This window comes from Protopterus annectens, chromosome 4.part1, assembly GCF_019279795.1.
Source record: "Protopterus annectens isolate FY-2018-M chromosome 4.part1, PAN1.0, whole genome shotgun sequence".
In the NCBI taxonomy this organism is placed as follows: Eukaryota; Metazoa; Chordata; order Ceratodontiformes; family Protopteridae; genus Protopterus; species Protopterus annectens.
Genome location: NC_056734.1, coordinates 645,788,770 through 645,814,970, shown reverse-complemented (window position 1 = coordinate 645,814,970; position 26,201 = coordinate 645,788,770). Strand labels below are relative to the sequence as shown.

Genomic DNA, 26,201 nt, shown 5'->3' with positions numbered 1-26,201 from the left:
ATTTGGTTAGGGAGGAACTCTGCTTCACATGTATGTGGAGCCTGTTCCAGAGAAAGGGTACTATCTTGGATACATCTCCAGCAGGTACTAGTTATATCACAGGCAAGGTTTAAGTCTTTAGAACAGGTAAATCTGGTGCTGTTTGCTTTGTGGATATGCAGGAGGTCCATCAGGGTGATGTCTGATCATCTGTCCATGCCTTATATGCGAGGCATAGATCTCCCCTCAACAGCCTGTAGGAGACAGAATACAGAGATAGTATTTTGTGATGGTCTACGTAGGACATATTACTTACACCCTGTATTCTTTTAATGAGGAACTGCTGTGGACATTCCAGTAGTTGGATGTACATGGTTGGGTACATACCAAAGGGAGGCATTGCACTCAATGATAGGTCTGAGTAATACAATGGAACAATGACCTCCTTGGACCTAGATGACGTACTTTTATTTATAAGTTGCACAACATCGAATGATTTCCTTAGTACTGTAGACACATGATAGTCAAAATACTAGATTACTGTCTATAAGTGTGTCCCCAAGTCCCTGACTACTAGATTGACTCTTTAGAGGAGTGTGTTGTCAATATGATTGTTACCAGCAGTGGAAGACTTCTTGAAGGATACTAGTATGCATTTCTCGGCATTTAGTTTTAGTCCATGGCTCTGACACAAGTTATTTGTCTGCATCAGCCCTTTCTGGAGAACATTAGCATCAGTGGGAGATTCTGTGACTGTTTCTAATTTGCAGTTGTCTGCAAATTTGGTCAGCTAGATGCCCTAGACATTGGCTTTGACTTCAGTGGAGTAAATGCCAAAAAGGAGTGGTCCTAGGTCTGATCCTTGAGGGATTCCACCTGTGACTAGCCTCTTTGTAGAGGTAGAATCCCCAATTTTAACTCCTGGGTCCTTTCTGTGATACTCCTGGCTATACCCTGGGTGGCATAAAGGTTTATACCTAACCTCTTGAGTTTGTCAACAGTGCCCAAGTTGGGTATTGTTTTAAGTACCTTGGCCAGGTCAACTTTGGCAGTGAGTCATTTGGACACATCCATTGCAATGGCGACCTTCTCAAAGAAGTCCAGCAGGTTGAGTAGGTATGACATCCATTGATGAAACCAAATTAGGTTGGTTCCAGTGTCTGGAGGTTTCCTATGTCATTACTGATCACTTGCATGATAATTCTTTCCATGACTTTGTATATGAGACTAATGAGACTAATGAGTCTGTAGATAGCCCACCTTTGTGCAGAGAGAGGACTGATTCTTTTCTCCATTTGTTAGGCATGAAGCCTGTTTGAAGGCTATGGTTGAGCAGAGATCCCAGAGGGCCTGATTGATTATGTTTCATGCTATTTAGGAGGTGAGACATCCTTGCATATTGTCTGGGCTCATCAATGTGGTGTTCTTGGACTTAGATAATTGAGGACCTGTTCCCTAGAGATAGTAGGGGGAGTTATATTTGATGGTATTGATGGTACTTCCCTTCCTACCTTATCACTTTTCGTAAATATCTTGCACTACTTTTTGTAAATAGCTCTATGAAATGTGTAGAAATAGCATCTATGTCTGGTATTTTTTTTTTTCATAAAAAAAAAAAAAAACTTTGTTTTTTTATCTGTGTTGGAGCTTTTCTCCCCAGGCCTCTACTGAAGATGGACATATATCCAGTTAGACTAGCCCGGTCAACAAATGTAAAATAAAATAAAAATAAAATAAATAAATAGTATTACCTGAAGGGAGATTGAGGGAGAGAGAGGTAAAGTTGGAGTTGAATTTGTCTGCCAGTAGATTTGTTATATCTTCTGGCTTAGTAGAGCGAGCTACATTATCAATGATCTCTGCACACAATTGTGTATTGCCTTAGAGGTTGCAAACATAGTTAAATAATGCCTTCTGATTGTCCTTAGCTTGGGTGGTCAAATTTACCTCACATCTGGCTTTGGTAGACTTTATTTTTCCTCTGAACAGTTTGTTTGTTGACAGTGCTTTTATTTTGCTGGATGCTACAGCTCCTAATTTTTGCCATAATTTTCTTCCTTCTTTTATACAGACTGTTGATGTTTTGATTCCACCAGGGTGGCTTGTTTTTTGAGTTAGTTCTGTATTATTCCTGGAGGATACAGCTCCCTCTATGCAGCTATTAACATTCCTATATAGGGATTCTGTGAACAGTTATGCAGATGCATCAGTGTTCTCAGAGTTTTTAAGGAACGTAAAAACACACCTCACCAAACCAAAAAACTCCAAACAGAAGACAAAAAAGCCAAAAACAGGAACCACTAGTAGAATTTATTGAGCACTTTTGTTTTCACAATAGAGACTTCTTCAGAATGAGTAAAATCATCCCCCAACAAGCTTTAAATACAACAGCCTATAAAGTTATGACTTAGAATATTTATATATATATATATATATATATATATATATATATATATATATATATATATATATACTTTTTTTAATGTATGGTTCCTTTAAGGGGCTTATGATGTGGTTAATTGATTAATTACTTTATAGGTTGTTATATTTAAAGCTTGTTGGGAATGATTTTACTCATTCTGAAGAAGTCTCTGTTGTGGAGACGAAGCGCTCAATAAATTCTGCTAGTGGTTCCTGTTATCGGCTTCTTTGTCTTATGTTTAGAGTTTTTAAGGACTTGAAATTTTGCCACATTATAACATAAAAGTAGGAAGTTGGCCTCAGATTAGTTCCTAAACATTGCAGGTTTAGCTGGGGTTGTGGGTTTTACTTGTACTTCAAAGGGAACTGTTTTGTAGTTAGACCTTACAGAGAGGACACTGCACTACAATGGGGGTGTGCGGCACTGTCCCATATTAGTGAGGACCAGACCCAGTATTTTTGTGCAACTAGTTGATCCAGGGAGTTTGTGTTTATAAAATCCAGGAATCTCTATACCCACACAGGTGACTTCTCGTATATGATTCTCAGTTAATAGTGGGATAAAGTCACCCATTAATATGTACTGGGTTTGTTGGTGAGTGTTTCTGGTAAGCATAAATATGTGTTATGGGTTTCCTGGTCATACAGGGGGCTCTATAACTTGCAAGGAAGTGACATAGTAGTTTGCATATGGTGATTTGAACATGGAGAGGCTAAAGTGCATCATCCTGTTTGACCAGATTTGAGGGATATTTATTTTTGATGTAAAGCCGGACACCTCCATCTTTAGTCCTTGTCTATGTAGTAGCTGGTCTAAATGTGTGGAAGGCATTATAGCCTTGTACTGATGGTGTGCTCTCCGCAGCTTTAAACCATGTCTCAGTGACTGTACAGACATCAGCAGTCTGTAGGGTGAGGAGAGCTTGCAGGGAGTGGAGTTTCTTGTTTAGACTCTTAGCATTCAGCAGTAAACAGTAAAACACCTTTAGATTTTTTTGGTTTAGATTTATTAATTTAGAAGTATATCTGGCATTGCCTAAAAGGATAGTATGGGGGATGACAATGTTTTAGCTAATATTTGATAGCCTAGATGGGAGAGGTGCAGATCATCCCTGGGAAAGCAGCATGGTCTGCTGATCATCTCCTTCCATGCTGACAAATATCGCATACCTTTAAGATAACAACAGAAATGAATGCAATCATTGCAGTCAGTCTTCTTCTATTTGTATTTGTGGCATCATCCTTGGAAAAGGTAAAATGCTGCTCAATACTAGGTTTATACCAGCCTGGGACACAAATTCCAAGAGGTCTGTTATGTCTCTCCTGAGCCTCTTATAGTCTAGGGAGGTACGCCTCAGGTCATTTACACCGACATGGACTATGACTGAGTTATACCTGTACTTGTTGTCCAATGACCTGGATGAGTATGTAATATGGAAGATGTTGCATTCTATTAAGCAACTGACCATGACTTTCTCCTTACTCAGATTTGTGAGAGAAGCATGAGTGTGTCTCACAATGGAGTCTCCAGTGACCAGAATGTTGGATTGTGTGGTGGCTTGCCTTATGTGCTCAGAAGCAGAGGCTGCATGAGATGCGGCTATATGTATTGATGTGGGTGTTGTTTTGAAAGAGCTCTTTCTAGGCTGCTGAGTGTATTTGTTTTATGTTCTTCATTCAGGAGGTCTTTGGGGTTAAGGAAGGTTAAATTTAAGTGCCTTGGCATATGTAGCTCTGTGTGCCTCCTTTGTACTGTGTGTGATTGGTAAAGTCCATGTACTACTGACAACCTGATTGACATTAGGAGTGCCTTTATGTGACAGTTTGTAAATACATCTCTCACATACCTTATCGTTTTTTTTTAATTGGCTAGTTGTCAGTAAACACGAGGCAATTTCTGCATTGCCTCAGGATGCCCATATCCACCAAGCTGTTAACCGAGATAGTGGGAAAGTTCAAATCCATGGCAACAGACCCCTTTGTATTGATTAGATGGTTATGGCAAAAATATAAAGTAATGTCAGGAGTATCTGTTTGCAACTCTGGAGGCAGTGCTGTCATTGCAAACTAGTTGCCCTGTGTTCAACTAGGTATTGGTGAAGTTTCAATGGTGCATTTACAGGAAGAATGTGAACCTTATGGTGTTTGTGTTTATACAGGGCACTGCCAAATACTTGAGGGGAAACTACAAAAGAAGACTATTGAAAATGTATGCATGAAGGATTTAGGGTGGTATTCTGAAGTTAGGTTAGACAGCAGCTAATCAAGCAGTAATTATTTTATTTTATTTATTTTATTTTATTTTTACATTTGTTGACCGGGCTGGTCCAACTGGATAAATGTCCATTTTCAGCAGAGGCCCAGGGAGAAAAGCTCCACATGCAAGCATTTGTAATAACAGGTAAAACATTAAACACGGTTATAATATATATGTCAAAAATCATTAGATATTAAGTAAAAAGCAGAAGTTGAGAAATAGAGAGTGTATTTTGTTAAGAGTTTCTTAAAGCTAGAGAAAGGAAAAAAATTTGCTAGTACCTAGATACCTGAGGAAAGGTAGTTATTTACAGCAGAAAAGTTGAGAGTACCTAGATACCCAAGGTAAGCTAGTCAGGGTTGTTACAGGGGCAGAGCCAGTGGATTTTGAGGTGTGTTTTGAGTTGGGATTTGAAGCAGGGAAGAGAGGAGATTGCTGTGAGATTGTGAGGAAGAGTATTCCAGGTTTTTCCTACTGTGTTGGAGAACAAGGATTTGCCAGCTGAGTTATTGGGTTTACTAGTTGATATAAGTAGTTTGTCGGAGGAGCCAAGGCTTTTAAGATTGCAGTATGGAGTGATAAGTGAAGTGAGAATGGGGTTGTTTATGGGTTTGTAAAGGATTTTGTGGGCTAAGGAGATCTGGTGAAATAGAATTTGGTTTTGTAGCTCGAGCCATTGTAGTTGCCTTAAGTTTTGGCAGTGGTGAGTTCTAAAAGTAGAATTAGTGGCAAATCTGGCAATATTGTTGTAGGCAGCAGACAGTTTGCTGAGGTTAGCTTTGGACACTGAAGTGTAGATGGGAGAGGCATACAGGAGAGTGGAGATAAGATGGGTCTGAGCAATGGAAGTTCTGGCATGTGGAGTAAGGAATGGTTTAATTCTATAGAGGGAGCCTAGTTTTCTGTTAACTAATTTTATAGTATTGCTGATGTGTGTGTCAAAGGTCAGATTGTTGTCTATTTCAACTCCGAGGAGTTTGGTAGTTGGATCAGGTGATATGTTCGTGCCATTATTTGATGTGACACAGAAATTCAGTGGAGAGGATTTTCGGGTTGGTGAGAAGAGTAATAATTTGTTTTTTTTGGGGTTCAAAATTAAGCATCTTGAGGAACCAAATTTCTACGGTTTCAAAAGTCTTTTGGGTGAGAGAGTGCAGTACAGAGGGGGATGAGGCAGAACAGATTAAAGTGGCATCATCTGCATATTGTATACAGGTGGCAGGAGAAATATGAGTATGGAGATCATTAATGAAAATTGAAAAGAGGAGAGGGCCAAGAATTGAGCCCTGGGGGACTCCTAGAGTAATGGGGAGGTGGTTGGATAAGTTATTTTGCCACCTCACTGCCTGTTTTCTGTTGTGCAGGTAAGAGTGGAACCATTTAATTGAGCTTGTGTCAAGTGCAAATGATTTAAGTAAGTGTAACAAGATTTTGTGATTAACCATATCAAAGGCTTTGGATAGGTCAATAAATATAGCAGAGCTAAGGGTATTATTGTTCCTATTTTTATTGATGCAGTCTGTGAAGGAGAGGAGGGCAGAGGTGGTGCTATGGTAGGGTCTAAAACCATGTTGACAATTAGCTAGCAGATTGTTAGTTAACAGGTGTTTCAGAAGTTGCTTTTGGACACATTTTTCCATGATTTTAGCAAGAGGAGAGAGCAAGGCTATGGGTCGGTAGTTAGAGAGTTCAGTTGATTTTCCTCCTTTATGAAGGGGAATAATATGAGATATTTTCCAGAGAGAAGGAATGTAGCCTTCTTCCATGGTTCTGTTAATCAGGATGGAGATTGATTGATGGAAATTACTAAAAAAAAATCAGCTTTGTCAAGAATGATGAAAAGAGGGGATTCGCCTGATTGACCATTGCCTGGCTACTACTAATGCTGGTCTCATCCCAGCTTCACATCGCTGGTTTGCAATGCCCCTTTGCTTCTTTTCTCATCAGATGCAAGACAGCACCAAGCCCAAGATGAGGAGCAGGCCACTGGTTCTTTGGTGATCCACAGTATTGTCCTAATCTGTAGGTTCTGTAGGTTCTGTAGCCTCTTCCTGGTAGATAGTTTGAATATCAAGAAGACGAATTAGGAAGGTCTCACTCAGATACTCACCGCTCAATCAGAGGCAGTCAAGAATCAATGCCTAGTGCTCCTTATCTCACTAGGAGCAAAATATCAGCACAAATTCCAAGATGGTCATATGAAGCAGTTATCAGGCTTTCTGGTGATCAGCGTTTTCCAGGAAATAATGTACTTTTGCTTCTTTTTTTACCAGGAACAAAAGAGAAGCACTAATTTCAGGTTGGCTATTGAGAAGCAGAATGTGGGCTCTCCAGTAATTGGAGGTCTTGGTCTAGATGATGCAGATTTTTTAGGTAAGACAGGAAGAAATGGGTTAATATCCTATGAGATGCATTGTGCAGTAAACAGTTGAATATAAAGGAGGGGGTAACTTGCACTTTAGCTATCTATGGGGAGAGCCACTAATTTTAACGAGATAGATTGGAAGGGGATGGGCACTTTGTATTCTGGCTCTGTGGAATACAGTGGGAGGGCCAATACATTTGATCACTGAAGAGAGTGACTTCACAAAATGATAATTTTGTGCTTACTGACAATAGCCAATGAAAGAGAAGAGGGAAGGACATCTGTGGTCTTATTAACATAAGAGACAGGCGACTAGCAAATAGTTGAGTTTAAAACAACAACAGCACCATGGCGGGAAGGTAAAAAAAATAATACATTTAAAACAGAGTGTAAAGAAAATAAACCACATTATATAAAACAGAGGCAAGCAATGAAGCAATGCATGTCAGCATATTTGAATTTTAGCTTGCAGGTAGATGATGATGTGCCACTGGATGCAGCACTTTTATATTTTTCTGTGTGTCCCTTTTATAGGCATAACTGTATTGGTATGGAAAACAGTGGAGTGAACAGCCTTGTTCCAGCTGAGGCCTTAGTAATCATTAATCTACTACAACTGTTCTATTAGGCCATATAGTATGCTGTAAATGTGCCTAACAGTTAGATATTGACACTCACAATCTTAAGTAAATGTCAAGCATGTATGCCTGCTGAGTAAATATTCCCAGAAAACAAACACAAAAGTGCAACTGAACAAGAACACATTACCACTGCAATAGCAGTGATACTAAGGTTGTGGCCACTGACATATTTACAAGGCACACAACACTAATATAGTATTAAAAAGAACTCTGAATGTGAGCTCATAGGTGTGCCTCCCATCAGTCTTGAAAATTCTGCAGGCTACTGCATTCAGGACACTTGCAGTACACTTGCAATGTACTCCTTAATGCACTCTTGGCCAACACATTTTAAAGTACTGATATACTGAACTGACATTCTTTATAGGCATCAGGATATAGAGCAATCAAAAGCTACTATTGTACAGAGGAATGGATTTGTAAGAAGTAGCATTTACCTTATAAAAGCAGATACCTTACTCAGAAGGAAAGATTTCACCCAAAGTAGCCCTTGTAGGAATCCACTTCCTTTACTAGTGTTTTCTTTAATAGTGCAGTGAGGCTCAAGACATCTTTTATAGACACTTATATAGCTTAGATTCAACCCTCTAGATATGATGATATCCTAATTAGGTTTCAGCTCATTATTGTTTTTGAATCACTCAATTTGTGTAATGAGCACACCTTGTAAACATCATGCAGTTTTCTGCACAGTGCCATGCATAAGCCTTCGTCCCTGTAACCACAAAAAGCATTTAGCATTTAGGGAGCGGGCGCAATTTGATTACATTTGTAACCATCTTGCCATTGAAGCACTGCAGAGCATGTTTTTTTCAACAATGTACATTATCATTGATGACTGCCATGTTTTACACCTTAAAATGTCATTGGATCCGTAACAGTGCAGTGGCTATACTTTTGATGCGGTCATTCACCACATAAACGAGGTGCCTGAAAGTACACCTAATTTCACAGCAGATAGGACACACAAGAACTGTTTTTGGTGCCAATTCTCTGACATTTTTCCTGAGATTCTAGAAGATGAGATATCATGGTTGGAAAAGGAGAGAATTACTCCTTTTAGAGTACAGAGGTTGTATGAGATACGAAATAGAGTAAACAGTGGTAGAGGAAATGAGATTTTCCAGCAAACACTGGAGAATGACAGCTTTTTTTTTTAGATGGTTATCTTCCACAGCTCTCTTGATTTGTTTTGCATCTGTCACTATACTTGGGATATGAAGAGAAGTGATCATTAATTTTATGCAGCATACATGCTAATAGGACTTGCGTGTGATCATCCTGTTTACAGACAGGGCTGCGTAACTATCATGGAACTGATGGGTTTAATTATGTGGCCATGAGGTTTGGTACTTTCTCCTCTTTATAACTTGAGTATGTCTTCCAGTCTTGGCTTTGATTCCTACTGTATGTGTTTTGTGATTGGAAAGAATCCCAGAGTCCATGGCACTTTTAAAGAGCCACAATCTCTTAGTGATACACATCTGCAACTTAAATTAAAAAAATGCCCCTATTAAGTATTATTGTGTTTGCAACAGACATGGGGATGTATGCAGAGAATGCTCTTAATGACTGTGACAACTCATCTGATTCACCATGATCTAGTTAGTTAATTTTAACACAGGAAAACTGAAAAGAAATTTATTCAGCATTCAGAGAGCTCAATGGTCTAAGGCTGTAGCCCAAATCAGTAATCACTGCTACCGTAGCAGATTTTAAGAGCATTTACAGATATATTTGTCATTGCCAATAGAAGCAAAATATAACTGTAAAAATACCTGTTCAAAATTTCTAGAGCTTCACACTAGCTGAAGCTCTAAGAACAAGGATTTTGTCGATTAACATTGATCACAAGAGATATGTATGACATATATTGTTTGTCAATTCCTGTGTGGCAGAAGTTCAGGACTGCTTGACATGTGTGGCCATTTTTTCTCTACCTAAACTGTTTTATACTTATCGCATATGTATAGTTATATCATATTGTAATTACCCCATTTCCTGTAGCACTAATGTTCCATTGTGCTTGTCACATTATATTCTTTTGTGCATCTTGCTGCTATTCCAGGCATCTGTAAAATCACCAGGTAATGTTTTTGTTTGCTTTATTTTGATTTGCATGCAGGTGTTGAACATAGCTCAGTGGATCAGCAGACCCTCCTCCTTTTATTTGAAGAACTATTGGCTTCACTCCTGACATTACACTTTTTCTCACAGTAGGACACTATTATTAGAATGTACATTTTAATGCATCTGTACATATCTTGTGTACCTTTGTTGTGTAAAACTGAGGAACATTTTTATTCAGAGATTTTCATACACTCCTTTACAGAATAGACCAATACCAATTTGTTACAGTAAAAACACAAAAAAACAACTATCGACAAGCAGGAATAATATTTTACTTTTACTCATTTGGTGGAATTCCATTTCTTATTCATTTAATTTCACATGTGTGAGATGGCTTGAAATTATATGTGATAGTTAGTCTTTGACATTTAAAACTCTTAACTATCTGGTATTTTGGTTACTGTCAAGATGGGGAGTTCCACAGTGTTGATGTTATAACGGATAATGAAAGGCCTTTAGTTATCTTTCACCCAATGCAGAAGACCCTTGTTCAGACATGTCAGGTGAAGAAAGTTTTTTAAGGACTTGACACCCTGTCTGTTAGTACATGCATACTATAGACTACAGTTCTGATTTCTGCCATTATGTAAACAGTTGCTGTTTAAGATTGGTCTACCACAACAGCTCATGTGCTAATAACTCATGTCACACTTTCTCACTACCACTTGCTCTAACTGACAGTTGCCCTATTTCCCACTAGTATGATCTGAGTAAATTACCTAGCCAGTAACCCAACCATACTGAGCTACATTGTCTTACCAGAAAAACTCCCACCTGGTTTCTGTCTCTAACAATAACACTCCCTTCCCAAACCCTAAAATCTCTGATAGTTCTCAAAATGTAAAACTCTTCTCCCCCTCAAAATCTAAAGTCCCCAAATTGCTCCCTAACCCTAAACTTTCACCTGCTTCCTAACCCTAAAGCTATTCCCTCCTTAAACCTAAAATTCTTGATATGTCTCTAACTTTAATCCCCCTCTCCCGAAACCTAAAATTCCCTTCATGTTCCATAACCCTAGTTTCCCTCAGTCTAAACTTCCCTCCATCTCCCTATACCTAAATGTCACCCCTCCCTAAACCTACATCCTTCTCCCAGTCACTGCCTGAAAACCTAACCCGCATTCCCACCACTCCTATCCACCACAGCTTTCATACTAACCTTGCCCAAACTCGGCCACTGTGTTTGGATGAGATGTGGCTGTCAAATCTTGCCGAGACATGTAGTCAAGTTAGAACATGAGCATCTGATTGTGCAAGCTATAAGATGCCCAAGTCTTTTCCTGCAAGACAGTGATATTTGAGTGCCTGGAACTTAGACCTGCTTAAGACTTCTTCTATGTTTTTTATGTAGAATATCCAGGCAGCACAGCAAGTGTGCAGACTGCACTCTGAAGTTGTCAGAAATATAAGCATGTTATGCATTTCTGTGATATCACACAAGTGCATTATAACAACTTTTGCAGTTGATGGAGTGACAAGATTGCAGTCTGAAATTATGGAAAAGACACATTAAACACAATTCTTACTTCAGAAAGGCGCTTAAGTTTTGCTAAGCACCTCTAACTGTTTTTAAGCTCTGGTGTCATGTTAGAACGTAAACAGCATTAGAAAGCACAGGAACCTGAAGTGCTTCATGTCTTCAAAAGCCATGAAGCACTTAACATTGTCATGCAGTCACTAGCCAAAAGCTGAAATTAACTGTTTTTTATTTTAGCTTCTAGTCACAGTCTGTCTGACAGCGCTAAGTTTCAGTGGTTTCAAAGTGGTGAAGCACTTTTTACTCCTATGTACATTTTCTCTGTAACTAGTAGTATATCGGTGCAGCTAAAGCATTTCTCCCCGGGCCTCCACTGAAAAAAGACCTGTCTCCGGTTGGAATTTTCCGGTAAACAAATTTAAATAAATAAATGTATTACAAAGAATTGTGATTGCATTTCCAATCATAACTTTTGCTATGTATTCTTGGCATAGATATCAGGATTCAACTCCTGAACTTTGCTTTGCTCTGCTCTCAAGGTGAATTTTTTGACAACCATGCCTGAGCATACAACAAACTAGTTATGATCAGAAACCCAATCACAACCCTCTATTTAGTATGTGAAATGCCACGATTATGCTCCAAAATTAAGAAGAACACAGTTCTTAACACTCTTGATAGTTTCTTAAAATGTCTCCATGCCTGGATGGTTGATAATCCTCTAAAACAAAACATAGCCAAGGCAGACATTCCTAGAGAGTCTCCATCATCAATCTTGCCTGCAGTATTGTTTACTGTGGGAACAAACTACAGGTTTTGTTGTGCATGTATAAATTGATTGTTGATAACAAGCTTACACTAAGGATCAGATTTCATCAGATCTTTCCATACCAGGAATAGCACACAGATTAACCATATTATTCCTTCTGCAGATCTCTCTATCATGGTACAGACCACGGTGTCCCCCATGTGGATTACTGCAATGTTCTTTAGTTAGGACTCCTGAGTTATGAACTCAAATGTCTGCAACTTGTGTAGAACTCTGCATCCTGGCTCCTGTTAATGATATCTATATTTCAGCATATTATGACACTTCTTCAAGGACAACACTGCCATCCTATTATGCAAGACATCATCTCAAACTACTTATCCTCCGGATTTTTAACCTTGCATGGCCTGAGTCCTTCCCATCTTTTGTCCACCAGTTTTGTGCAGAGGATTTAGACTGTGTGCTGCTACACTTAGACCTTGTAGCAGACCTGGGTTTTATTCCCACAGCATACATTCACCTACTGTGTGGCTTTGACAAATTAATCTAATTTGGCATTGTTCTTGAAAAGGGAGTGTGGGTCTTCCGGGCTTAGCTTAACAGACATTTATTTTTTAGGATTTGCTTGCCTGGAAGTCAGTATATTCCTAGTGTTCTACCTACCATGAACTGCTGGTTGTTCCAGGGGCATGACTAGAATATTCAGACATTCATACTTTTGTCCACCAGTGGCCGTGTCACTGGAATTTATTATCCAGTTGGCTGATAATGCTCCCATCATTGTGTGGCTTTAAACAAACAAGTCATTTATTTGAGCTTACCTTTGATAATCCTCTTTTTTTATTTCTCCATATCTTTTCAAGAAACAGTTTTATAGCATTACTTTGCTTGTTTCATTTATTTTCATATTTATTTGATTTTGTTTCAATTCATTTATATGTGTTTCCTCTTGGTCGTATTGTACAGTGTTTAGACATAAGAGCTTTAATAAACATGAAGCTGAAGTAACAAAGGCAAAATCTGACTGCAGGTGCCTTACTGGGGCAAGAGCATTTCAGCTAAGGTTGTATGCATGATTAGCTGGCCATCCTGCTTTTGATCAGATGCCTGCTATGGGCCTTTCCTAAATGATGCTAACAATTAACCAATGCAGTCTGTTATTCAGGATGCATGACACACATGCCAAATCAGTTCCTTACTAATTTCCAGTGTTAGGCAGACAAAGATGGCACTTTGTTAGGGTTGCTTTACTGCAGCTGTAGCATATATGCATTCATATCCAAATGCCAGACAACAGCAGCAACAAAAAAAGTTGCTGTGTCAGACATGCATAGCAAATACAATTCATAGTCTATGCTGTCCTGCTTTGGGAAGGGATTGCTTTTAAAATGATTCTTGAACTGTCAGACTAATGCTCCACCGCTCAGCTGGAGATGAATGTTGCTGTCAAGATAGCCATCTGTAGCAGGAAAAGGTAGTGTACGTGTGATTTGCTCTGGAAACTGTGTACGACTAAGGCCAAATCAGATCATTGCTTATTGTACAAATGTAGGGTGGAAGTAAATATGAGAATTGGGATTTGCTTAATTTGAGTAGGATACTTTACAAATAATGATGCATTTCAACAGGTTAGCAATATTAAAGGATGTATAATTTCTGTGAAAAAAAAATATGTTAGAGAAGACCCTTATGAACAGTTTTAAATAAGCATGCATGGTGAAATGTGTTATTTCATTGGTTGGGACAAGATGATGTTCATGTCCATTGTTGTGTTGGCATTTGGGGGTGGCATGTGTCTGCAGTAATTCAGCCAATTTGATAGGGAGTCAGGTAAGGTACTTAGTTTACTGCTGCTGCCAAACATGTGTTTCCCAGAAAGCATGGCTCCTAAATGAATTTGGAGGGTTTTGACAGGTTATATTTGTCAGTGCCCAATTTCATGAAATTGCTCTGTATTTTCTCATGACTTCAGGAAGGAAGCCAACGAACTAGGTAATTATATGATGTTAATAGTAAGGTGGATATCTCCATATCCTCAGGATGCACTAGTTACAGAGTTGATTATGCAACTAGCAGAGATGCAGGGTGACAGCCTACTAGGGGATGTGAGGATATGAAAGTGGAATCAACTGGGCATTTGACCTCCTAATTGCACTGCAAAGTGCCTTTTTACAGTTTTAAAAAGGTGTACAGATGTTTTGGTACTTAATCCATAGTCCTAACGTAATATAAACTGCTTCATTACGTGTCCCCTGGACATAACTTACCAGTATTGAACAAAGCACCATTTTCCAAAAAGCTGATGTATCACAATAAGAGAGTATAATTTGAATTTGAGTCTGTTGAGAGAAATATAAAGACGTATTATTTCATAAAATAGGAGGCAAATGACTGAAGAAGTTATAGTGTCAAAAATGATTGAATTTGCATTTGCTATGTAGTACTTCTACAGATGTGGCTGAGTTATGACACTGACATCATGCCTTTCTCTTCCATCCAGGAGAGTTTGGAGAAGTATACAAGGGACGTCTTAAGTTGCCAGGAAAGAGGGATCTTTATGCCGCTATCAAGACACTGAAAGCAGGATACTCAGAGAAACAACGCCGGGACTTCTTGAGTGAGGCCAGTATCATGGGCCAGTTTGACCACCCCAATATCATTAGGCTGGAAGGAGTGGTGACAAAGAGCCGGCCTGTCATGATCATTACGGAATTCATGGAGAATGGTGCACTCGACTCCTTCCTGAGGGTAAGGCTAGACCAGGAACCTGCCCATTAGATCATTCAGCTTCTCTGTGCCTTCTGACTTCATCTTTGTGTAAGCTGCTGTCTCTCTCTAATGTAGGAAGAATAGCATTTTAATGTGCCATAATTCTGTTTTCATAAGACTGTGGGTAGTTACTAGTATAGTGATCTGTGAGTATCCTAAGAAGCCTAGCCCTGCACACCCATGACAATTATTAGCTCATATTTTGCAATGTGACTCTCCATAGAAGGGCAGCACAGGTATGTGCTGGTTACTTACATTTCACCAGTCCATAAGGACTATTGGAGGTAAACCAGGTGTTAGTCTGTTGTTACTAATCCATCTGTCTAAGTTGTATTTAAATAGAGTAAGAAAAGTACTCTGCCTTATGGGGAGAGGAAACCAATTCCATACAAATGGCACCATCTGTGATAAATACCTATCCTTCCAGCATGTTGTGTTAATCTTAAAAGTACTCTGCCTTATGGGGAGAGGAAACCAATTCCATACAAATGGCACCATCTGTGATAAATACCGATCCTTCCAGCATGTTGTGTTAATCTTGCAAAGGAGATTCAGGTCACTTGAATGGGTGTTTCTGACACCAGTGGACTACCGAATGTGTCTAATAGAACGAGTTATGTTGTAGCTCTATACTGTAGTCACAGGTTGCCCCTCAATAATCTGTATGATACTGAAAAGACAGGCAAGGCTTTCAGATCCTCTGCATAGATTTTATGATTTTGGAATTATACTCAATTATCAACCTAATGAGTGTGAAGTATAGAGGAATATTTACATCCTGGGATGTGGATGTCATACCTTTCCATATGAGCTGTGTGATGAAAAAGGATTTCATACAATAGTGAATACATGGTGATTAAAGGACAGTTCATTGTCAGCATAGCTTCCTAGATAACTAATTATGGGATCAGTTTCTAGGAGGTTGTTGCCAATATGGTAATTACAAAGGGAGTCATGTTTGCCAAAGTATATTATTATATATTTCCTGGGATTTAGTTTCAGTCCATGGTTTTGTCACTATTTGTTTGGGGACAGCCCTCTCATAGGAACATAGTGTCTTCTGGCTAGTTTATGATGGCACCAAGTTTGCAGTAATCTGCAAATGTGGTCAGCTAGAATTCCTTAACATTAGCTTTGACCTCTGAGAAGTGGCTCCAAGACAGAATCTTGGGCACTCCACCAGTGAGAAGACTTTTGGAGAATACAGAGCCACACATCTTACCTTCCCTGTTCTCTTTGTGAGCCAGTTTGGTGTCTAGATAGTTATATAGGGCTCAATATTTATCTAGGAGAGTCCGTCTATGATGACAGAATGTGGAATAGTGTCAAAAATATTTGCATTTGGAGATTAACCATTCTTTTGTATTTAATTACTAATTAATCCTAATGTAATTGCTCGTGGGTGTGTATATAAGGGGTCTTGATTGTTTGTGTTCCTACATCTGATGCAGTCTTAATACTAGGACATAAATGTGGTGAGCAAGTTAAGCATTAATGTGAACTGTGCATACACTTTTTGTTTTGTGTTTAGTTGATACGGTCTGTGGATTCTGAATAAAGTTTGCTTGTCACCCAGCTGGAGCTCCTTGCTGGTGCGTTTTGTTTTTTTATCTAATTTTGCACACTGGAATTCCTCGGACATTGGTTTCTCAATTTATTATTTCCATAATGATCCTTTACATAGCCTTGTAGATGAGTCTGGTCAGGCTTGTGAGTTTATAATTACTTATGTCTGTTTCAGCCCCAAAGATGTGTAAGAAAGTTACTGTTGCTGTCCTCCATTCATCTGGTACAGACAGTTGTAAGACTAATGATGAATAACCTCTGCAGAGGATCTGGCAATTCATGTTTCTGTCTAGCCAATATCTGGTCCCATACATGTAGTGTTCTTAGTGTTAGATAATGCCTTAAGAACTTGTTCTTGGGAGAGTTGATCAGGGGACGGTTAATGTTGGTATTTGATCTAAGATTATCGGAGGGAAGGGGGTTAAGAAATTGGTCTGAATTTGTCAGATACTAGATTGGCAATGTATTTTGGGTCTTACTTTCCATTATACTCTTTTAGCACCCCCACATTCTTTGTGTTACCTTTTAGCACCCCCACCTTCTTTGTGTTACCTTTTAGCACCCCCACATTCTTTGTGTAACCTTTTAGCACCCCCACCTTCTTTGTGTTACCTTTTAGCACCCTCACCTTCTTTGTGTTACCTTTTCTTTGTGTTACCTTTTAGCACCCTCACCTTCTTTGTGTTACCTTTTAGCACCCCCACCCTCTTTGTGTTACCTTTTAGCACCCCCACCTTCTTTGTTACCTTTTAGCACCCTCACCTTCTTTGTGTTACCTTTTAGCACCCCCACCTTCTTTGTGTTACCTTTTAGCACCCTCACCTTCTTTGTGTTACCTTTTAGCACCCCCACCTTCTTTGTGTTACCTTTTAGCACCCTCACATTCTTTGTGTTACCTTTTAGCACCCCCACCTTCTTTGTGTTACCTTTTAGCACCCCCACCTTCTTTGTGTTACCTTTTAACACCCTCACATTCTTTGTGTTACCTTTTAGCACCCCCACCTTCTTTGTGTTACCTTTTAGCACCCTCACCTTCTTTGTGTTACCTTTTAGCACCCTCACCTTCTTTGTGTTACCTTTTAGCACCCCCACCTTCTTTGTGTTACCTTTTAGCACCCTCACATACTTTGTGTTACCTTTTAGCACCCCCACCTTCTTTGTGTTACCTTTTAGCACCCTCACCTTCTTTGTGTTACCTTTTAGCACCCTCACATTCTTTGTGTTACCTTTTAGCACCCTCACCTTCTTTGTGTTACCTTTTAGCACCCTCACCTTCTTTGTGTTACCTTTTAGCACCCTCACATTCTTTCTGTTACCTTTTAGCACCCTCACCTTCTTTGTGTTACCTTTTAGCACCCTCACCTTCTTTGTGTTACCTTTTAGCACCCTCACCTTCTTTGTGTTACCTTTTAGCACCCCCACCTTCTTTGTGTTACCTTTTAGCACCCCCATCTTCTTTGTGTTACCTTTTAGCACCTTCACCTTCTTTGTGTTACCTTTTAGCACCCTCACATTCTTTGTGTTACCTTTTAGCACCCTCACCTTCTTTGTGTTACCTTTTAGCACCCTCACATTCTTTGTGTTACCTTTTAGCACCCCCACCTTCTTTGTGTTACCTTTAGCACCCTCACCTTCTTTGTGTTACCTTTTAGCACCCTCACATTCTTTGTGTTACCTTGTAGCACCCCCACCTTCTTTGTGTTACCTTTTAGCACCCTCACCTTCTTTGTGTTACCTTTTAGCACCCCCATCTTCTTTGTGTTACCTTTTAGCACCTTCACCTTCTTTGTGTTACCTTTTAGCACCCTCACATTCTTTGTGTTACCTTTTAGCACCCTCACCTTCTTTGTGTTACCTTTTAGCACCCTCACATTCTTTGTCTTACCTTTTAGCACCCCCACCTTCTTTGTGTTACCTTTTATCACCCTCACCTTCTTTGTGTTACCTTTTAGCACCCCCATCTTCTTTGTGTTACCTTTTAGCACCCTCACCTTCTTTGTGTTACCTTTTAGCACCCTCACATTCTTTGTGTTACCTTTTAGCACCCACACCTTCTTTGTGTTACCTTTTAGCACCCTCACATTCTTTGTGTTACATTTTAGCACCCTCACATGCTTTGTGTTACCTTTTAGCAGCCTCACCTTCTTTGTGTTACCTTTTAGCACCTTCACCTTTTTTGTGTTACCTTTTAGCACCCTCACATTCTTTGTGTTACCTTTTAGCTCCCTCACATGCTTTGTGTTACCTTTTAGCAGCCTCACCTTCTTTGTGTTACCTTTTAGCACCTTCACCTTCTTTGTGTTACCTTTTAGCACCCTCACATTCTTTGTGTTACCTTTTAGCACCCTCACATTCTTTGTGTTACCTTTTAGCACCCTCACCTTCTTTGTGTTACCTTTTAGCACCCTCACCTTCTTTGTGTTACCTTTTAGCACCCTCACCTTCTTTGTGTTACCTTTTAGCACCCTCACCTTCTTTGTGTTACACTACAAAAATACGTTTGTGGTAGGTTAAAGCTGCCTACCCTTACAAAGAATAAAAAGTAGCATTGTGAAAAATGGTATATTAATTATGAAGACATGTTGGAACTAATCATCACCAAAATGACGATAATGTAGGGAGGGCTCTTGATATTAAACTAGCTGGTAAATGGGTGGATTGCAAAGGGTGGTGTTTGGCCTTGGAAATACACATTTGCGAAAGTAGTTACAGTCTTAGGTGAGTAGCCGAGAATGGAGTACACTCTATACCTGTTTTGCATTAAATGGTTGCTGTTTTCCTGTATTATCCTAGATACCTCAGTTCAAAAAACACCAGTGATGCATACAATGATTAATGTACATTAGAAGTTAGGTAATGTGGTTTTTGTAGCCTGCTGCCTATGTTGGGGTGGTTCAGTGTGCCATTTGTACAGACTTGTTCTTCCTCATCCGCTATGTCATAAGGTTTTCTCATGTCATCTTTTACCACAGGTGAGGGAAAAATGATTACATTTCCCTTTATTTGCTTGTCCTGTTAGTATCAGTAAAGGACAGGAATTTGCAGTATGTAGTTCCTGTATTTTAATTTTTCCTGAATAGTTGTGGTAAGGAAAAAAAAAGAATGAGTTAAAAAAAAAACAGTATGACACGGAATAGAGAATTCTACCCCATGGCAAATATTCTCTCACCTTCATTTGTTAAACAATTGTAAGTTTTAAGCATGGGACATGTCCGGTTTAAACTCGTCCTTCCTATGTCAAAATGATTATCACTGAATGTTGCAGCAAACTTTTAATTTAGCTTCATTTGGTTTGAATTTTTTTTTAACAGGGAGGTTGGCTTAATGGTTTAGATGTTCACCTCACAGACATACTGTACAGAGTTTGATTCTCACCTTTGGCCAGTGTCTTGTTATTAGCTAGGTATGCAATAGTTGCAGACTGATTAAGGTCTTTACCTCATTGATGTAAAGTCCGTGGTTTGATTCTGACCTCTGGTTGTTGACTATGCTTTTAATAGTCTGCACATAGTTTTTACTTCTGAATGTGTAAGGGAAGGGAGTCTGGATTCCAATGGAATGCATCCAAGTTTAAACGTATATTGTTTTGCAGTATTCAGTCATTATAGTTAGCACTTGCTGAATTCAAAATTGCGTTCCAAGGGAATGCATTACTTAGAAAGTAAATTAGATCAAGTGTGTGTATGATGTGTGATACTGAAGTTACGGCTGGTAGCCATATTTGTATTTCAGTGAACAAACTTAACCAGAGAAATCAACTGACAGGCTTCCAGTGGGTTTAACCTTGGCCTCTGGAATGGATCGTCAGTCTATAGCACCTTCAGATCGACCAGAAGATCATCTCACATGTATTTTAGCAAATGTACGGCTGGATTCAATTATGTATTGATGTCTCAGATTAAGCACAGTGAAATAACATCAGAGCCCCTCTACATCTCATTTTCTTTTCTTTAATTTCAAGATCACCTTTTGACAGCAAGATAATGATATTAGTTTTTTTTCTGTTTTTTCATTTGAAAAAATGTTGAGTTTTGTAAATGGAACATTGATTTTATAGGCCAGCTCTAACAAAAAAAAAAAAAAAAAAAACTATTTACGACCAGAAAAGAATGTCATGAACTTTTTAAAAGCAGTCTTTGAGGTACTATATCTCATACAGCAGCAGACAATAAGCTTGCTCAGAAGTAGCCAGCGTGTGACAGGTAGTTTCCTGTAAGAACCATATGTAGGAAAATGTTTCAGAGAGGAAACAAAAGCCCAAATGGGTCCGTTTCTTTCTTTGCCTTTCTGTTAACCATATGATGGGAATCAAGGTGAAAAGACAAAGAAGCTTTCACAAAAGAAATGTGGCATTCTTACCAGACAAACATACTGGCAACAAAGCCAGGTTGCAAAGAAATACAAAATTATAGCTCCTGCATGCATAACACTCTGGAAAGTATATGCAAATTGATGTAATCATTTAGACAGGGTCTGCTTTAAGCAAGGAGCTTTTTGTTAAATAGTCTCTGATAAATGCAAAGCACAGACATTTTTTCATGGAAATCTTCAGTTTCTATATTTTCTTTCTTCACACAGTATTTATTGGTCTGCACATTATTTTTAAGGGATGTTACAAGGTTTTTTTTGCTTTTTGTGTGTCAGTAAGAATGCAGTTTTCCCATATGGTTAAGAGATTGAATCTTAGTTTAGTAGTAGTTTTTCACGTGCTGAGGATATGAGTGCCTGTCTTTTAATTTGCAGTTTCATCCCATAATTTTGAACATTACGCACTTAGTCTTAAGGACAGCAGGAAAGCATCCATTATGCCAGTATCCAAACTCTTGCATGTAAATATTTAATAATTACATAGCAACCACAGGATCAAACAGTTGTCTCGCCTAGAATCTCAGATTTAGTTATTACTCACTTTTTTTTTCTTTTTTTCTTTTTTTTTTGAGACCAACGTAGGCAGTTCAAATGTTTGATGTTGCTGAAATGTGTATCCCTTCTTGCTCTGCAAATGATGGGAATCTGTATTTGGAAATAAATAAAAAATTATTACTTTCATTTTATGTGGCCTAATGGCTCCTTAGGTGAATTTCTAATTATACCAATCAGATGTACAATTCAGCTATTACTTGTACAGATTGGCTCACTACCTTAATGCCCAGTGAGTTGGGAAGCACCGCTAGTTGTTTGTTGTTTAATCTGCTATTGAGAGATGCTTTTGCAGAAGGTGTTTACCTGGGCTGTCTGCGTTGGGAGGCAGTGTGGAAACTCAATGTGTGGTTATTTATTGGCTAGAGGGCATAGGAGTCAGTTTGCAAGGTTTTCTTCTCTACTATAAATCAGGCAAGTTGCGAGGTTTCATTTAAAAAAACTCATACAGCACTTTTCCAGCATTTCAATTGCGTCCAGAGCCATCCAGACTAAGATAAGAATATTTTCTTGATTAACTGCACTTATACTTGCTTAATACAGTGATCACTATTTTTTGGATTCATTTAATTTTGTGCCTTCAAATCTCTTTGTAGAAGGGCAAATTAGCCAGGGTCTTAGTTGTTTGGTTGTTGTTTGTCGCTTAATCTGCACTTGAGAGCTGTTTTTGCTGTGCTTTTGCATTAAAAAATTCCATGATCAGATATTTTGTGGTCGAAGGTAGTTACCTGGTCTGTCTGAGTAGGAATCATTGCAGGAAGCTCAAAGTGTGGTTGTTTATTGGTTAGACAGCACATGAATCAGTTTTCAAGCATTATTTTCCCTGCTATAATTTAGGCAAATTTGTGCGGTGCTCCCCACTGGAAAGTGATGGTTAGCAATACCCTGTATAGCAGCAAGCAACTAGTCAGTAAAATATACCTGTAAAGTTAGGATTAGATCCAAAACCTGTTAAATAGTTTGGCATTGTGCAGAAATAAGTAAAGTGCTGCTAGCTTGTGCATTGAATAGCGCTACCATATCCTAGCGCTGTATAATATCTTGCCCTTAACCCCAGAAAAAACTACCCTAGGAGATCCCTGTTAAAACCCAACCTTTAGTCCTAAACAGCGTACCCTAATACAGGATCAGACAGCATGTATATGCAGTTTCTAAAGGTCTCTGTGTCCAGCTTGGCATATTTGGGCATCCTAAGGCAATGTAGCAGTTGTCTCATGTTCTCAGACAACCACTTAATCATTAAAGAATATAACATGGTATGCAAGATATGTAAATACTCAACTTCTTTGGAGGCAAAAGTCTTGCATACAAATGAGATTGTCAGGAATACCCACACTACATCCCTCATAGATACTGTTCACCACACATGCAGATTGTCTAATGTTAATGCACTTAAACGAAACCTTCCAAAATCTCAAAAGACCTCCAAAGCCACTTAATGGCTAGACTGCTCCTCAGCAATTAATGAAGCATGCCCCAAAAAAACATCTCACATAAGCCTCCACCTAATGGTCGCCCAAGTGTGCAAAGCACACAAGACAAGAATGCACTTTACCTAATATTCTTGTCATTGGAGACGCTGTGTGACGCAGAGATGCCCCACTCACCAGGATAGACAAGGAAAGAATAATAGTAAGTTGTCTATATTGAGCTACAAGCTGCAGTATCATGCAAAAACTCAATTTATTGCACCCCAGGTACCAATATGGTTCTGTCATAGTCCATGTGGGTGTAAATGGCCTGAGTCATACCTCACTGGACAATATGAAAAGAGACATAATGGATCTCTTGGAATATGTGTCCAAGATAGGTATGATCCTTGCACTGAGCAGCATCTTCACCAAGGATGATGTCACAGTAACAACATAAAATGACTGATTTTAATAATTGCCTTTGTTTCTGGTGTCACTCCAGGGAGATCCAATATCTGTCAGCATGGGAGAACAATGTCAAAAGTCCATGTTGCTTTGTTAATTATGGGTTGCACCAGCCCCCCCTAAACTTTGGGATATTGGCTAAAACTTTATCCACTCCCTTAGAGCCTGTTTTAGGCAATGCCAAAAAGACAAAACTAGCAACATAGTGAAAAAGTCTACAAGTGACCTTAAGGTGTTATGGCTCAATGTTTAGAACGTAAACAAACAACTCCACACCCTTCAAGACGTCCTCACCCTGGAGAAAGTAGACATCTGTGCTATGACATAGACTTGGTTTAAAGCGGTAGGATTTACCCTGGAAGTGCAAATCTACAGCTCCTTCTACACTTTTATACAATCAACGTCACAGACCAGGGCCAAAGGAGGAAGAGTTTCAATCTATGTTAGTAAGAAACATACCTCCAGGTTTGTTAAACAGGATGATACCATGGGGCACATCCATGTGCAATTCACCATAGATATAGTCCTTCAAAATATCATGGGGTAGCTACAGGTCACCATCTATGCCCTAGAATCTCACAACTCTTACCTAATCCTAATGGAAGTGCTCAACATCCAATCAAACACCCTATTCATGTACACTGCCTCAAACTCACAGACGCAACACTTCCTGGACTTTATTAACACAAACACCCTGGAACATATAGTGCATGGTCCATCTAGAGGAGCAAACATACTGGATCTAGTACTCACAAACATGGGAAAGCATTGCACCCCTCCCCCCTGTCACATCCAAACTAGTGAGATTGGATCACAAAGTTGTCTAATTTGAGATAAAATTCAACCCAGAAAATCCATTAACAGTTAGGCGCTATTCATAAGCAAATTACATCCTATTAAGTGACAGTTGGTCAAAATTCAAGGCTTCCCCCAAACCTGAGTCCATAGCTACCAATGCTGAATTATTCACAGAGTCACTATACAAACACACAAATGTCTGTCTACAGGCTGCCGTACCTACCAGAAATAAACCCAAAATAAACACTAAAAACAAATACCACTAGTGGAATCCTCAGTTAAGCAGGGTATATCATAAAAGAATAATAATCATGGTTAAAATCAGGAAAAGCAACTCCTTTAAAGACAAGTTTTCTGTTTTACAACTAAATAAGAAACTAAGCAGTCTAATTAACTCTAACAAGCAAGCAATGATGTCAGTATAGCCTTGCAGGCTATGGACAGTCAGAAGACCTTCTTCAGCTACATTTAGAACCTTAGAGGTAATAACCAACAGTGTGCTCAACTGGCACTGAGTGGCATCACCTATAATAATCAGGGAATTTTAATTTTACCACACTCTCCCACCCCAACTCTACTAGTTGAAATCCCCTCCATTATAGTTTTCCAGCTATCAGCAGTGACCAGGTGCTGCCATCACTTGCTAAAGTCAAGGACCCTGCCTCAAAAACATCCCCATTTGCCTCCTGGACAGTCTAAAACATGACCTATAATGACTAATTGAGGCAGTCTTCAAGTACAACCTTTAAACAGGCTACATTCCAAGTAAATGGAGAACCCGGAACAGTCATTCCTCTCTACAAGGGCAGACCACCAACCAACCAAGGGCACTACAGACCCATTAGCTTAACAAGTCTGCTATTCAAAATCATGAAACAAATTGTCATGGCAATGATAAATAAGGAGATGGGCAAGCTACAGACATTAGACCCATCATAATTTGGCTTTGTTTAGGGAAGGTTGTGCCTACTTAACTTGGTGGACTTCTTTTAGTGGGTAGCCAAGGGAATGGACAATGGTAAAACAGTGCATACTGTATATTTTTACCTGGCTAAGGCATTTGATACAATACCTCACTCAAGAATTGTTGGAAAGCACTCTGAGAGAGGTGTTAACCCTTATATAACTTGCTGGATCATCAGCTGGCTCAAATACAAGACCCAAAAAGTCAGGAGTGCTGAGACCACCTCTACCAACAGAACAATCATCAGAGGAATACCCCAGGGCTCCATGTTGGGCAGACTCCTCTTTAGCATCTACTTCTCAGAAGTCAAGGCTATCGTTAAAGGCTTCTTTCTGGCTGACCAAGTTCACAGATGGGACATATTATAGATTCCCTTCAAGACACAGACATTATGCAAGTGGGTTTGATACAGACAAATGACTGGTGTCAAAGCCATGGCCTAAAACGCAATACCAAAAATGCATTGAAGTGCCTTTTGGGAAACTGTACCCAAGTTAATTAGTCCATTGATAACATATCCCTAAAAGTTGACACAGTAGTAAGGGACTTGGGGACATATGTAGACAGTAATCTGGCATTTGACTAATACCTAGTTAAGATAGTAAGTAAATCATTCTATGTCTCCCAACATATAGGTAAGGGCATGGCATCCAGGTCCAAGGCAGTTATAGTACCACTCTACTTGGCTCTTATCAGACCTCTCATTTAATACCGTGCCCCCTTTGGCATGTATCTAACCAGACACTTGCAGCAACTGGAACACCCACGAAGATTTCTCATCAGGGGGAATTCTAGGCATGGAGAGTACAGCACCCCATTTGGGATGTACCTTACAAGACACCTGCAACAGCAGGAAAGACCACATAAGTACCTCACCAAGAGGATCACTGACCTCAAACAAATGCCCTATGCAGCTCAACTGAAGAAACGCCAGCTGTACGCAGTTGCATACTGCCTACTCAGAGGTGATCTCTGCCTGACATACAAGGCCATGTCCAACCCAGAGTTGATAGACATGTTCCACCTAAAGAAAACCATATCCCCTCAAACCACACGCTCTAGGGATATAAACCTCACCACAACAATAAATAGGATGTGCTGGAGGGATAGATTCCTGTCCCAGAGACTTCCCATGCTTTGAAACAAGATCCCTATCTACATTAGGCAGAGCTCCTCGCTAACACTCTTCAAGAGAAACCTTAATGAGTGGATGGGAAACAGAAAGTTTACCCCGGGGATCACTTCAGTGGCTCTGTTGGACAGAGGCAC

At 39.4% G+C, this 26,201-nt stretch overlaps 1 protein-coding gene across 2 annotated transcripts in view; it reads left to right on the top strand.

Annotated features, from left to right (window-relative positions):
- The window catches only part of EPHB1 (EPH receptor B1), a 1,597,777-nt gene that overhangs the window by 1,282,630 nt on the left and 288,946 nt on the right, over positions 1-26,201 (top strand). For both annotated transcript variants that reach the window (XM_044070446.1, XM_044070447.1), the window contains exon 12: positions 14,539-14,786. In XM_044070446.1, coding sequence (XP_043926381.1) covers positions 14,539-14,786 — 248 coding nt within the window. The remainder of the gene's footprint in view (positions 1-14,538; positions 14,787-26,201) is intronic.